The sequence below is a fragment of the Aquila chrysaetos genome, chromosome 5, assembly GCF_900496995.4.
Source record: "Aquila chrysaetos chrysaetos chromosome 5, bAquChr1.4, whole genome shotgun sequence".
In the NCBI taxonomy this organism is placed as follows: domain Eukaryota; kingdom Metazoa; phylum Chordata; class Aves; order Accipitriformes; family Accipitridae; genus Aquila; species Aquila chrysaetos.
Window position 1 is genome coordinate 29,032,597 of NC_044008.1, and position 15,000 is coordinate 29,047,596.

Consider the following 15,000-nt stretch of genomic DNA (forward strand, 5'->3'; position numbering starts at 1 on the left):
CAGTCACATGAGGACCAGAGACACTTAAATGATAGTCTCCTATTATAAATATTAAAATAATTAAATGGAGTATTTGAAAATACCATTATTTACAATTTAGGTTATGAAGATACAAATTAAATTTCATCTTATATTGAGATCATCTACACCTGACTATACCAATATATTTACTAATAAGTGCTACAGATACTCTGTACTCTTGTATGCATTTAATCCATTACTTGAAAATAAGGAACAGTGAAGAATATCTGTCAATGTGTCTGAAAAATGATTTTAACTTTACCCATATGGTTGAATTCCAGTGTATTACACTAACGCCACTGAAATTTTGTATGAAATGTGTCAACTGCGTTACTGTCGTGCATATAAGAAGGAAAATTCAGTGGTTTTCTTCACAAGAGAGACAAACAATATGAGAACTGCTTTAATGTACTAATTTTTAAAGCGCTTTTTACAGAGAATCTTTGTACTGAATTACAGCCTTGACAACTAAGATAGATGTACATTTTCTATGAAACTAGCAGTGTGATTCAACAGTAAGGGCCTGACTGCCAGATGTGTTAACTCAAATATGAATGAAACTACGTGCCTACAAAAGTGCCCACAAATCTGCATTTACACCTCTAAACCAGCACACTCTATTCTGGGATTTCTAATTTTCACCAAAACAAGCATAAGTTCCTGTGTTATAAAACCACGGGCAGGTACTTGTTGTTGCATCTGCAAAATTAGACATCGTTATTGAAAATGATGCCCTCTTGATAAACAATTCTGAAAAATCAGGTCTCCACGATCTCTTAAGTAACCTGTATTAAGTGTTATTTTGTGACTGGAAATAACGTGACTTATGGTGTTAAACAACAGCTTTACGTCAAATGATAAGCACAGTTGAAATCTTGTCAGAATTACCTGTCTCGCCTTGCATTTAGAACTGAAGACTGTCCATTCACTATGGAATGATGAGTTATTGGTGGTGATGCTTTGGAAGTGGTGGAGGAGGTAGTAGAGGAGGAATTGTTAGTAGTGAGGTCTAGCCCTCCATGTTTAATGCCATTGTCTTCCATACTGTGAACTCCAGTCACTTCTTTCCATAACTGCTGAATCTCAGCAGGACTTAAGCCAGCTATAAAATGAAAGAGAGCCCCACTAATATAACAAAATAAAGAGTTTCATATAATGAGCTCAGTGTTATTAATGGATTAATGCCAACAATAAAGCTGATGCTGTTTTTCCAGCACAATCAACATGTAGTAAAACATAAATTCATTTTTCTTCCCTCAGAATCCAGGTAATCTAACTGTCTTCTCTTGTGTTATAAACAGTCAATTAGAAATCACCAATTTTAATATTATTATACTCCTCCTGAAAACATTGCTCAAGGATCAAAGAGTGAAAGCTACAAAGAACTTGCAATGGCTTCTTGAGAAGGAAAAAAAAAAAACCAACCCTAAATATACTTCTGGACAAGATTTTTGTTGTCTGCTTAAACAGTTTCTTGACACGGAAACATAACTCCATGCATCCGCAGTTAGCTCAGGTTTTATAATTCCTCTTAATCAAACATGTAACGGAAAATAGAAGAACATATTACACTAAGGATACAAACATCGATATTCTCTTTAAAAACTTAACAAGAGCAGGGAGTGGGGGAAGAAGACTGGAGGGAGAAAAATCAGAAGACGAAATCAGTGAGATCATACCAGGTTTAACATTTGAGCAGAATGCATCTGACTTTAATTAATGACACCCACATATTCATTAGTCCTGTTTAGTATTTTCAAAAATTGTTCCGTTTCAAAATGTGTCTTAAGAGGCAAAACCAAAGTGACTATTTGGAAGAACAAAACCACTACAGTGCTGAGCTAGATACTGGTGACCACTTAATCTCTTTGGTACCATTCAGTGGCACCAAACAACTAGAAAGCCAACAAAACTGGCCCATTTACAACTCCCTCTACACAGATGAAATTACATGTAGTGTAGACCATCAAATTCCTCCACTGTTTTTTTTGTCCAGCCCTACTGTGGAAAACAAATTGGAGGGTTTGGCTAGCAGAAAGAAGATTCTGTGTCACCAGTCTCCTGGGGTGATGGGCAGCCATACAACATTTGAAGAGCCTCTCAAACTTCTCTGCTACATGCACAGTGCTATTCTGGAGTCTAGCCACCAGATCTTTGCAGACAGAGCTTAAATTTGCTCTCTACTCCACTTGTCGCCTGGAAACTTGTAGTTTCCAGGATTCATCCTTGGCCACAAATAGCAACGTCTCGTAGAATGCATTCATACATATGTGCTAGGGTTGTCTGGCTCGAGTTGAGCACTTTGCACAAAGTCATGGAAACTTCCATTACAATATGCTTCTGCCTGAAGTAAAGACTCCCAAAACACAGGCAAGAGAAGAGCTGTGAGCATTCTCTTATCTTGCTACCGAACATGCAGCTAAGATAGGAAATTCAGGTATTGAAAGATGAAGAGTTCATCAGAAGTATGTACACCTTCTGTCACTGCCAGTCTTTATAAATTTGACATCTCTCTTTTGAAGAATACTAAATTAAATGTAGAAAAGAATGAGAAGCCCAGAGAGCTTCTTGTGAAAGATCTGGTCTCAGGGCCAGGTTTTTCAGCCTGACGTGGTTTGGGCCAGAGGTATCTTAAAATCTAATTCTGTCTTCTGTATCTCGTCTTAACAAGTGAAATTAGGTAAGACATGCTCATGGTATCTAGATCTGCTGGAATGCAAAACATTCAAAATGCTCACGTTGTCTGAATTAAAATTTTGCTCTTTTTTATTTTATGAAAGTGCTCAAATTTATTGTCCTTTAGAGAAGGATTAAAATGTATCTGTTCATTAAACTTTTCATTGAGGATAGTTTTGTTTGGTAAACAAGATATATTGGAAAGATATAGATTGTTTTTCATTGTTGGGCAAATCTGTTTATTAGATAATGTTTTACTTTGCAGACATAGGAACTCAGACTACTAAAATGGATTCAACAAAAAATTATGAAAAAGCACAGTAAGTTCCTTAATATTTCTCAATAGCTGTCTCACCATGAGGTATACAAAGCTATTAAAAAATAGACTAGTAGTGATTTACAGGAATAATAATTTCTGGAGGTAGTGTAGAAACAAATTGGTTGGAAGGTATTCAATTTTTTTTAAATTATGAAAGGAGCTCATTTTTAGACTACTATTTTGTGTCCTGCTTCTCTATCTTAGATACCAACACCCATTGGCAAACTCAGTTAATGACAAAGTGAAAAAGAGTTGATTGGAATGTAAGTCTTAAAACTGGACTTTATACGTATTTGTACAGCAAAAAGCTAGGTTTTAAGGAAGCAAGCAAAGAAGCCAGGCTCTAATTTACTGCATTAGAGAGATGGGTAACGGGAGCGATGGTAATACTAGTTGTAATTGTTTAATGAAGGTAAGTAATTACTGCTGTGTTCATGAAGTTTGTTCCAGCAACACTGCAAATAACCCATTTTAGCGTGGTAAATAATAGTTACCCGCAAATGTAATCACAAATCAAAATGAAATGTAATGTATTCATTTGGGCGGCGTGATATACACAGTACATTATTTACTTCAAAGACTTCCCTTCTTCCTGCTGTCGAACAAAATAAACTCAGCTTGTACTGAAAAAAATAAAAAGCAGGAATAAACCCATCCGTTTGGCTAATCAGAGGGCAAGCATATTGTCGTGTCTTGCGGCGAGAAAATGTTCATCGGCCGTCATTGAGCTTTGGGCGCTGGGGGAGCTGAGGAAGAGCCGCCCCATAGCGTGGGTGAAGGGCTGGGAGCGGCTGGAGGAACGGTCCTTCCCACGGGCAGGCGTCTCCTGCCCCTCTGGGCAGCCCCTTCCTCTGCGTGAAGCTACGGATGGAGCTGTGTCTCCAGGCTGCCTAGCTCACCTAGGGGTTTTTTTAAAATCAGAAAGAAATTTCTCTCTGGGCTCAGGCTGGTTAATTTTATCACTTCTTCAGAGCACTCTGAAAGGCTGCCTTTTAGGATAAAAGGATTAAGGGCAGGCACTTAAAAAGTATAAAGTTAATAAGCGGATTTGTAATTAATTGTAAATTATGGCAATTTTGTAGTTTCTGTGTCTGAAAAAGTCCAACTCCCATTTTACAAGAGACCTGTAAAATGGCTGACAGATATTTTAGTCTGGATGTAAAAGCAGGGTAAGTTTTAAAGTTTCACAGGTTGCGATAACCCTCAAAATACCCTCTCCACACTACATTAAAGGAGAAAGGATCAGGAAGAGGATCCAGAGTGGGATAAAAATTAGGGACTACAATGAAAAGAGCAAATACTGATTTGCTATGCAGTTTACCACCACCAAGAATTTTGGGATTTTGAGGCTAGTTTTATAACTCTTTTTACCACTATCTACTCTATTTTTATGTTTAAATAAATACTTAATAAAACTACCACTTATAAAACCCATCCATGCATCTGTTTTTCATTTTCCTACATGGTCTGATCAAAACCCAGGGTTTTGGTTGGGGTTTTTTTTATTTTATTTTATTGTTGTCATTTGCAGTCCTTTTTGCATTTAGCTAGCATCAATACAGCATTACGTGGAAGTGACTCACAGCAAGCCACTGGCTTTGAATATGGCATAGTGAAGATCTTGTCACAAAATAAATGCTACAACACCTCTTGTCTCTTATTTGCTATACCTGGCCATCAAGAAAACATGGTAAACATTCCTGCCCTTTAAAGGCAGAAACTATATTTGGAGCGAATACTGTTGGTATACGCAAACTTCACAGCTGTACTTGGAAGTTACGTCTTTCTGTACTAACAAACGCAAACCCCATGTTCTCTTTGTCACTAATAATTTGTGGTTTGCAGGACTCTTTGACCAGTAACTTATAAACATGAATACCCCTGTGTTTCTCTCATTGTTCTAGCCATCCAAGTAACTCAGCAATCTAAATGGATGCATACAAAAATATTTGTGTTACACATATGTAAACCCTCCTGTATAACCATATTATACATCTTGCAGCACAGTGGAAGGAGAAAAACATCCTTTTACCACAGCCGGTGTGTATTAACTTACATAAATTCTGAAGGTTTAATTTAACACTGCCACAGAAAATGTCTGTCATAAAATTTGCTAAATTTTATGAGAAAAACAAAGGAGGTTTGATCCTCTTACTTTTACGCAAACCCCAATGCAGGGACATCTATGTTAAATCTAGTAAGTACTACTTGGATTTGTAAATATTGGATATATTTGGGTGTATCTGGATGTGTAAACTTAAGATTTATGAGAGAGCCTCAACAGATCTGAAGCCTATTAATCTTCATTACATTATTATGAACTGGACTGGGTGCTGTACCTTCCTGCGAAAGACAAAATGTGCTGTAAGAGAAGCCCACAGAAAGAACTCCGAGCTGGTCACAACTCTGCATTTGGTTCTCTCTGTTTTAGCATCTTGCTGGAAAGACTTTCCTTCTTACCCTCATCACTCTAACTTCACCTTGCCTGGCACAGAGTGAGTGGCCTTTCTGGAGATGCAGGGAGGTTTTCCAGAGGAAGCTGTCTTATGTTTTTAAGTTTCCACATCCACATCAGGGCTATGAAAAATCCAGGTCCTATAAATTAACTTGTGTATCTAAAGGAACCCTACATACACAGTAGATACTAGAACTAGGAGAGAAAAATGTAAGAATTAAATACTTGACTGGAATTCATTATAATTAAAAAGTATCAAGGCAGAAGCAAATAAGAGATTAATTTACTTTAAAATGAACAATCCAGATATATTTTAACTGTAAAATTTTGTATTTTTTTATTTCTTTAGTATCAGACTTTTTCGTCATGACTTCAGTTACGCTTAATCCTCTGAGTAAAAGACAGTTCTTAAAAAGAACTGTTTACTAGTTCTCCTAAAAATGTATTTAAAAAGGTACTATTTTTTCTATGTTTTTCTACTAGAAGTGGATGAATGTGTTGCATTAAACTAATGAATATCAATGCAATTGGGTAGGAGTGCTGAGGGAAATCTATGGGGATTGCTTAATGTGAGAGAAAACCTGAGGAATTCCTCTTGCAACAGATGGCACAAGAGGAGGTTGCAGAAGGTAAAGCTGTTCGGAGGGAGGTTGTGTTTCAATTCCTTTTTTCCATTCTGGTCCAATGTGACTTTGTACAAAAGGAAACCAGCATTAGCAGTCTCACGTGTGCAAATTCATGAATCAGCTTGCCTCCTCACTGTTATTCTCAAATAGTAATATTTAGTGCGATAGCTTACTTAGGACTCTTTTTTGCTGTTGTAACGTTTACGACTTTAGATATGCTTGTGTCATAGCTTTTCCACACAACACAATGTATGGAATTTACACATTTATTTGGAATCCCTGCTTTCCAGGGACTGAGTTTTTTAGTGGTAAGTCTTTCTCATGCCTTTTTTCTGTCTTTTGGGGTTTTTTTTGTCCACACGGTTGTCTATATACTGTGTACTCTGCTTTTGCTCATCTAATTTCTGAAGCTTCAATTTCGTAACAGTTATCTGGTGGAGGAACCAGATACATGCATAAAGACCAATTAAAAGTAATGTTACCTGTCATGAACACAGTCTAAACAATGCTCATTGCAGGACTGGAGTGTCAGAGATCAGAGTATTGTGCAATTTTTATGACAGACGTTTAGCTCACCTCTCTATGGTAACACAAACAGAAACACATACCTCAGGTTATAGAGAGAGTCCTTAAGATGGGAAGTCTTTGGCCTTACTGTAAAATGTAAGCAGCATTTATCTCCAAGTTAATTTACTTTTCGAAAGTGCGTGGCCTATTTTCTTTCAACCATGAATGTGTTTGTGTCAAGTAGTAGAGTTTGAGCTCATTTTCAGCATTGAGAAATCTTGATCAAAGTGAGAAAGGGAAATTTTTTTCCCGGAAAGTCTTTACTGTTATTTGTCAGTCATAATCCATTACTATTGGAATAACCGCCTTCAAAACTTGTTGTCATATTTAGCATATTTAATAGAAAGGAATAGCAAAGAAAATGAATCCTGAGGTTTGTTCCTAAATTCACATATCATAAATTGAAGATTCGAAATGCTTTTCAATACCAAACACCTTCTTTTCTTCGAAGAAAAGAAAAAAAAAAAAGTAAGTTTTGGAATGGCTTTAATATCACTGATATACTTTCTATCTGTTCGCTTATATTAAATGAAATTATAACATTTCCACTAAATCACATTTAAGTAATTCCTCAGAGAAAAGCAATGGTGCCTGAACTGTGTTGCTATCAGAAATTGTTTTCAGCACATAAGGCTAATAAATATGCATCTTATATCCAAGAAAAAACACTCAAAAGCTGTTTTCTTCCATAAAAGTATGCAGTAAAATTTATCAGCCTCAAGAAACCTTGGTAATATGAGTAATAAAGTTCTAATAATAGAGTATGTTTAAGTGTCATAATGGGAAACTGCTGAAGTTGGGGTGCAAATGGAAGGGTTAAAAAAAGTTGTGAATTAGAAATTACTCCAATCATGTACGACTCGAATACCTTGTGGCAGAGACTGGACAGGAAGAGCAGACTGGCCAGGTGGGATGGAAATGAGTCCCTGACGCTGAAGGTTCAGCAGATGCTGCTGCTGCTGAAGTTGTTGCATCTGGAGGAGCTGCTGCTGGAAGACAAGCTGCTGGGCTGCCAACTGCTGCTGCTGCTGCTGCTACAAAGAGAAGGGGGAAAAAAAAAGCAAATGCAGCAAAAAGTAAAGCGTGCAGCGAAGGCTAGAAAGCCAAAAACGTAAAATCAACTTCTTTCCCTTTAATCTCAGTTATTAAATAGTAATGCTATTTGTAGAATACTCAGGCAGTGAAAGCGTTTGAAATTTTCTATTATATTCATTCAAGCTATTAGGTGTTAGGGAAAATGGCAAGATACACTTAATGACACACTGAAGAAAAGGGTCAAGAGAAAGTATATAACAGCTGTTTCAAACAAAACAAAAAAAAAAAAAAAAAAAAAGCCCAGCTCATGGCAGATGATAACAAATTTATCTATGCTAGAAGTGTAACTCTTTAGAGCAGCCTGTGATTCGAAGGCACTCTTGTTTTTCCAATTGACTAAGTTTGGTCTGCAGTGGCCCATGAACGTGGTCTCCAGTGATCTATTAGTAAACTGGGATGTAGCCTTCATTTCACTGGCCTGTTAGCTCGCTCTCTTTTCTTGTTGGAATATATTAAAAGGAGCATTGCATTCAAGGCAACGAAGTGCCCTATTATGGAGCAAAAGTATAAGTTCCAATTTTGTGAGGCATTTCAAGACAAACTGGAGTCTGCAAAGACTCAGGAGGGTATGAGAAGGCAGTCACACATCAGAGAAAGACAAGCTGTTGTGGAAGACCTTTCCTTTCTAGTTTGGGGAAAAGAGAAACTTCTGATGCGCTCACTGGAAAACAGACTGCATAATGGAGCAAGTCATGTGGATTGCCCAGAGCCTCCGGAGAAATACGGGAGCAATTTCTATTCCGTAGTTGATGGCTGTCTGAAATTCTATTCACAAATCCAAACAGAAACAAAGCCTCAGGAGGTCACAACTGCTTCCTCTACGTTTGCATAATGGGCAGCTTGAAGACAACGTCTAGGATACCTGCTGATCAATTTAACTGCTTCAACATGTTTTGTTTGTATTATGTTTATATTTGATGCAGTTTGCTGACAAGTGCAAGCTAGGCCTGAGAAACCCGCTTGTCAGGTTGATTTATGAGCACATCAAACTGTAACTTTCTACTCGCCACTCCAAACCTACAGTAGCAGTTCATTAATCAGGGGCCTGTGACTTTGAAATCTGCGCTCAATCGCTCTTTTTCAGCCACGGACTAAATTTGCATGCTCTCTGAGCTGTGCCACTGAGGAAAGTAAGGCTCCTTCCCCAACACAGATTGCCTCTGAATACAAGATAATCAGTACGGTGTCCACCACACAGCTTGTTCTTTGCACACTCGGATTCATTAGCGAACATTAGACGACAGCAGCGCTAGACTGCTCAAATCCTATGTCTCAGAAAGGGGAGCGAGAGAATTATACCGGCACTGCTATTAAGCCCGGTAAAAACGTAAACCCAAATCTTTGATAGCCGCATCCTTGCTACAGGAAAAAACTCTAAACTAGCCTTGTCTTTTCCAAGCTTCTGACAGCTCAGGCTACTGTGCATCAGCAAGGGGCTTAGCTCCTACCTCTTTTGCTTGCTTTCCTGGATGCTGTTGCTGCTGCTGTTGCTGCTGCTGCTGCTGCTGCTGCTGCTGTTGCTGCTGCTGCTGTTGCTGCTGTTGTTGCTGCTGTTGCTGTTGCTGTTGCTGCTGCTGTTGCTGCTGCTGCAAAAGCTGAAGATGTAACTGCTCTTGCTGTTTCTTGTAAAACTCTTGTAGTTGTTGCTGAATAAACCATTTTGACTTTAATAAATAAAGGCAAAAGTTTCAAGTATTATAAATCTCCTAAACTCTTCTAGATTGGCATATGGTAGCGTAGCCATTAAGAATCACCTCATAACAAAAAATGTGATTTGAAGAGGCAGATCTACATACATTTTTTTCCAAGGCGGTTCTGAAATTTTCCAATGCAGATTCCAAAATATCCTAAACAGAAGGGTATAGAAAATCTGTATTCTAAAGGGAATGCAAGAGCCAAATTAACTCCTCAAATAACTATACCTAAGTTCCTCACATGTCCTATATAACAAATCAGAAGCTGTACTCATCCACTTGCAAGAAACCTACAAGTCACTAAGGCCAAACTAAACTGTCTGTTTCTTAGGGGAAAAAAGTAATTAATCTGTCAATCTCTTTAGCAGGATGCTGGACTCACAACTGAAGGTGAATTGCCTGTAATGATCACAGTACTGGATATTAAAGTGTTTAAACATACAGTGATTGAGCTATGACTATGACAGACAGACACATCATTTTCTGTATGACAATTAAACCAAACCAAAAATCCACTCTGCGTTACACTAAGGTACTGATCACTGACACTGTCTTTATTGTATGAATAACGAGTTCATGGATTCTTCACTTAGCTGCCAGATTTTGTGCTAAGGAAACAGCAATCTCCTCCTTCTTTTTAGCCTTATCTGGGACAGATTTTTTGGATGTAAAAACAAACAAACAAAAAAAACTTTTTCCCATGATGAAACAAGCTGTTAAGTTCAAATTTCATAACCGCATACCACTTATGTGACTAAAGGGAGCACTACAGTATTATGAATTTTAAAGCAACAATTATCTACAACTCTATTTGCACTTCCTTTGGCAAGTCTACAATTAAAATGTGCCTAAGCACTTGAAAATTTAAATATCAATTTGTTCGGTATTTGTAATGCATCTGCCACTGCTGCTGCTGCTGTTTTTAATATAATATGTAATGTTTCAAAATCACAATTTCACACTTCTGCAATTAAAACAAGAAATGTAAAGACTGAGAAGCTTCGCATTTATTTTCGTTCTTTTTGGTGTAATGAGCGATGAAACATTACAAAATAAGACCCGTAAAATCTGGCTGACACTTGTGCGAATGCCCTGTGCTAACGGTCCAAAGCAGGTAACCCACATTACCTGCTGCAACATAACTGCTTGCTGCTGCTGGAGAAGTGCTTGAAGCTGCTGCGGAGACAACACTTGCTGCTGGAGAATCTGCTGCATTTGCTGAGGGGTGATCACCTGGGGAGTCATCATGGCCACTGACACAGGCACCTGCACAGGGAAAGAAAGATATCATCGTCAAACACATTTTAGTTCGCCTGCACCGCAGCTGTACGTCTTTTTTATTTTGTACCAAAGATGGACCATAATTTTTTACATAATATTTATCACTGCAAAGTTCCAGTTTCAGTCAGAATCTGTTATTTTAAGACCACAGTACTGTGGCATTCTATTTCCAGAGGCATCAGATTCGATCAGACTCAAGCTTTATGTTTCTCATCTCTTATGTATTCCTGCAAGAAATTTAAGCATTGGCTAGTATAAATGTGTATTTAAAAATAAATGATCACATGGCAGGGCTCTCAACACTTCATAATCAATCATCTTATCAAGTGTCATAATGTTACGAAAAGAAAAATCTATTGAGACTGTTTCAAAAGATACAATTAAAACAGACAGCAAAATAAGTATCTTAAAGCAGTAAATTTTTACACAATAAAGACACTTAGCCTAGAAAAATATTTGCGTAATACATCACTTCAGTATAAGGAAACCTTTCTTGCTCGGCTAGTCTTTGAAGGAAGTCTGATTTATACAGGAAAAAAAACCCCACGGACATATTGGAGTACGGAGCGAGGGCCGCCACCTCAGTCACCCAGTCTCTGCAGAAAGAAATGGATTGTTGGCCACTCCTAACTGAAAACTGGAAGTTGGGAAGCCTTGTCATAAGATGATTAGTTTGTCCACTAAATTCTAAGAACGCATTTTTGTGTAGGTGCCGTTTTGGACACGGCTTTATTTTCTGTTTGTTACACACTGAGATGAAGCGTCTACATATGCATAAACACCCACCTACACACATGCTCTCAGGAATATATGTGTGAGTGGGAAAGACACAGCAAGTATGCGTGGTTGTATATGTAAGAGAGAAAAGTCCCATGGAAGAGCCTGAGGTATGCGCTGAGCCGCTGCAGCAGACACACTGTGTGAAACCATTGCTCGAGCTAAGCAGGACACAGTCAACCAGCTGTCAGCAGGCCAAGTTTTCCATCCATGAAAAAGCAGCCACTCGCTTGTCTAGCAAAATTCAAATGTTTTTTCTGTATATAATAGCAAGCTGGCATATAAATACCGCTTTGTAAGATGTTTGTAGGACATTCCAGCCTTCTGTAAATCAGCAAAAATAATATTATTATTAATAAAATAAATCATGAACAAATCTTAAGAGGAAAACCTTTCCTAATATTTCTATTACTTGAATCTATCCCGAAAGACTTTGTATAAATGTAACGCTTAGAGGAAAAAAGAAATACAAGTCTGCTGAAGTTTACTTTTAGAAGAAATTACTTCATCTAATATTACACAGAATACCACTTTTCACACAATTCATCGCAGCAGAAATTACGGTCGTAAAATATTGACTAATTAAGAGTCTGAAAGTAAAAGTACCAGCCGTTATTAAAAAGTCTGATAATCTTTTGCAAACAACAAATGAATTTGAAGAATAAAAATTCTGAAGGTCTTACCCTAAAATGCAAGTGGAAAAGACAAACCAGACTTCCACTCAGAATCGGACACTAGCGGGGAGGAATTTAATCTCAGCTATCACTAGACCCCTCCTATAGTCAACAGAGTAAGGAAATCCCGAGGAAAGTTTATCTGATCTAGTTTAGGCATCTGTTTTAGCATAGGACCAATCCCCTTCTGAATGTCCCTGTCTCTCTCCGTTGAGTGTAGACTCACTTTGCGGACACATCTAAGTTTCAGATGGTTAATGTTGGCTGTTACACTTGATGACACCTAGAAGGTTTTGTAGTATCGGAAGCACCACATCTCTATGTGATAATGTTTTATTCTAAGTCTGGTCCTAAGGGCAGGACAAACAAGTTTTTACAATTTTGGGATGCATGAGCAAAGAGCAAAATTCACCCGACTGGAGTCAGTGTTCAATTCCCTCTGAAGTCAGTAAGAATTTCTTCTGTTTACGTGAGATCTGAACTTGCCTTCTTATAACAATTTTGCCTCGGTGATGCTATTCAACTACCATATGTCACACAGAAATGAGAAGGCAGAGAGGAAGATGGACGCCTTCCCAATTAAACCATTACCTTTAACCTTTAAACCCTGCAAGAATTTCCCTAACACTTACATGCTTACTACTATAACATAGAGCAAATGGTGAAGGTGTTGCACACTTGTTACTCCACTTCCCCTCTTACCTATACATCCCCTCTATCTTTCGATCTTTCCTGGCTTGTGTATGTTCAAACACACAAGTAAAAATTCTGATCTAAACAGGGTGAAAATCAGCTGAACCCTGTAAGTGGCACTGATTTATTCATGCTCTGTGCTGAAGACTCCAGCCAATAAGATGTGCAGTAAGACTTGTGCTGCCACAAGAGTCCTCTATTCCTCAGTCTGAAATAGAAATTCCCCTTCTATTTCTGCTAGCTTTTCCACTATCTGCTCTGAATCTCCCTGACTGTGTACTTGCTCTTACACTTGGAGACACCTGCTTTGAGGTATACTCTAAGAGCTTTTCTCTCTGAATTTGTTTTTCCTGTATTTTTCAACAGTCACTTTCAACTGCCTGAACTGGAGAACCTAATACACCTGTTTTTCAGGATGATGGACAAAAGCATGAAAAGAACTGGCAGTCAAGATCATTAGTAAAAATACATATTTATGTAGATAATACTGCCTTTAACAGAATTCTATGCGAGGATCCATATGTGTGTATCATACCTGATATCTATCTTCTTTCTCATAGATAAAGGACAAGGCATTTTGAAAACTGCTTGAATTTTAAATTAGCAAAACTTACTAAGCAAAGAGATTTCTCTAATTGTAATTAGGTAATATAAATTGGTACATTTCACAGCCTTCAGTGATACACCAGACTGCACTTTATTTCTAACTGGTGTAGTGTTACTGTGTTATCTGGGTCAGAAGACCATCAGAAACCTGCTATTTTATGGCCAATTATGTGCATTAGATATATTTCTTTGGCTTAGTGTCTGCGTTTTTCGAGATTTCTGATCTGATTTTACAAAAATGTACCAAAGAGGCAAACTCTGACTCTTTTCATAGAAATCTCTCAATGTATCTGAAGTCAGTTCAGGTAGAGGACAGTAGAGGGACCCAGTGAAAAGATATGATCATAAGTAAATGATGTGGTTCGTCTGAGTGGGCCACAAACTCCCAACAAATTCTCGGTCAGGCCTCTCATGAAAAACTGAAGAGACAAAGTGAAACGTGATTTATGACTGCAACCCATTTGTTACAAGGTGTCCTCAAAGAAACTGAACTCCCAACTCTGTGGTGAAGATGACTGGGTACAGCAACCCTACAAAACACAATGGGTCGGACGGCCTCTGAAGAACACGCAAATTTGTTGGCTCCATGTCGGACCCTGAGGGAGGCTTCATGTTTTGAAGAGTTTCTCATGTTTCTGATGCAGGCTGTCCCCCATTTCTTTGGATTAGCTTACAAGTCCCGCTAAATAAAACTATAGATATGTAAACAAACAATTTTTTTAACACATCTAAATAGCATTTCAGGCAAAACCAACTGTAAACTGCTTTATTACTATATGTGACTGTACTAATAAAAGAAGCGCTACAACGCAGAATGAAAACATTGATAGTGGATATTAAATAGATGAACATGGCTGCAGAAATGAAGACAGAACTTCTCTGAAGAATAACAAATCTGTTTTTTCCCAAGAGCAATTTAATAGAGAAATGGTGGAGGCTGAGCTTGTGTATTTAACACCACTCTTCTGTCATACATGAAAAATTTGGCTTTACCTGTAAAGAAGCTTGCCAGGTAAACACTCATCTATTGTTCCTATGAACTAGCTGATAATAGGAATCATATAAATTTATATTTTTATGTTACCTACAAAAATCATATTCCTAATGGCACAAATGGAAGGCAGCATAAGTAGCCTGCACCTTCAGTAAGCTCTTGCATTTTTTAGAAGCCTTGAAAAACCGCACACACATTTTCAAGAAATGTTGACCAATCTGACTTTGATTAAAAACAAATACAACCAAAGGAGATACACTATTTTTATTCCAAGTTCTTTTTATATTGAAAGTCAGATATCGATAATGAAAATTACATGCAAAACTTGACCTTAGTTTTCAGTGCTTCTGAGAATCACAAAATCACAGGTATTAGTCACATTCAGAGCCAGTTCAAGGTATGTAGGAATTATTTCTTTGTTACAGACAGAGGAAACAAGTCACAGCCTTTAAGTAATTAATCCAAAGTCACATGACATTTTAAGTGGCAGATCTGAGAACGGAACTGTTCAGCAAGACAAGT

At 37.8% G+C, this 15,000-nt stretch overlaps 1 protein-coding gene across 1 annotated transcript in view; it reads right to left on the reverse strand.

The window, feature by feature from the left end:
• The window catches only part of FOXP2 (forkhead box P2), a 437,299-nt gene that overhangs the window by 55,204 nt on the left and 367,095 nt on the right, over window positions 1–15,000 (reverse strand). The window contains exons 6-10 of the mRNA XM_030015359.2: window positions 10,582–10,719; window positions 9,208–9,405; window positions 8,911–8,919; window positions 7,533–7,698; window positions 910–1,123 (exon numbers count right to left, since the gene is read on the reverse strand). Of these exons, the coding sequence (XP_029871219.1) occupies window positions 910–1,123; window positions 7,533–7,698; window positions 8,911–8,919; window positions 9,208–9,405; window positions 10,582–10,719 (725 nt within the window). The remainder of the gene's footprint in view (window positions 1–909; window positions 1,124–7,532; window positions 7,699–8,910; window positions 8,920–9,207; window positions 9,406–10,581; window positions 10,720–15,000) is intronic.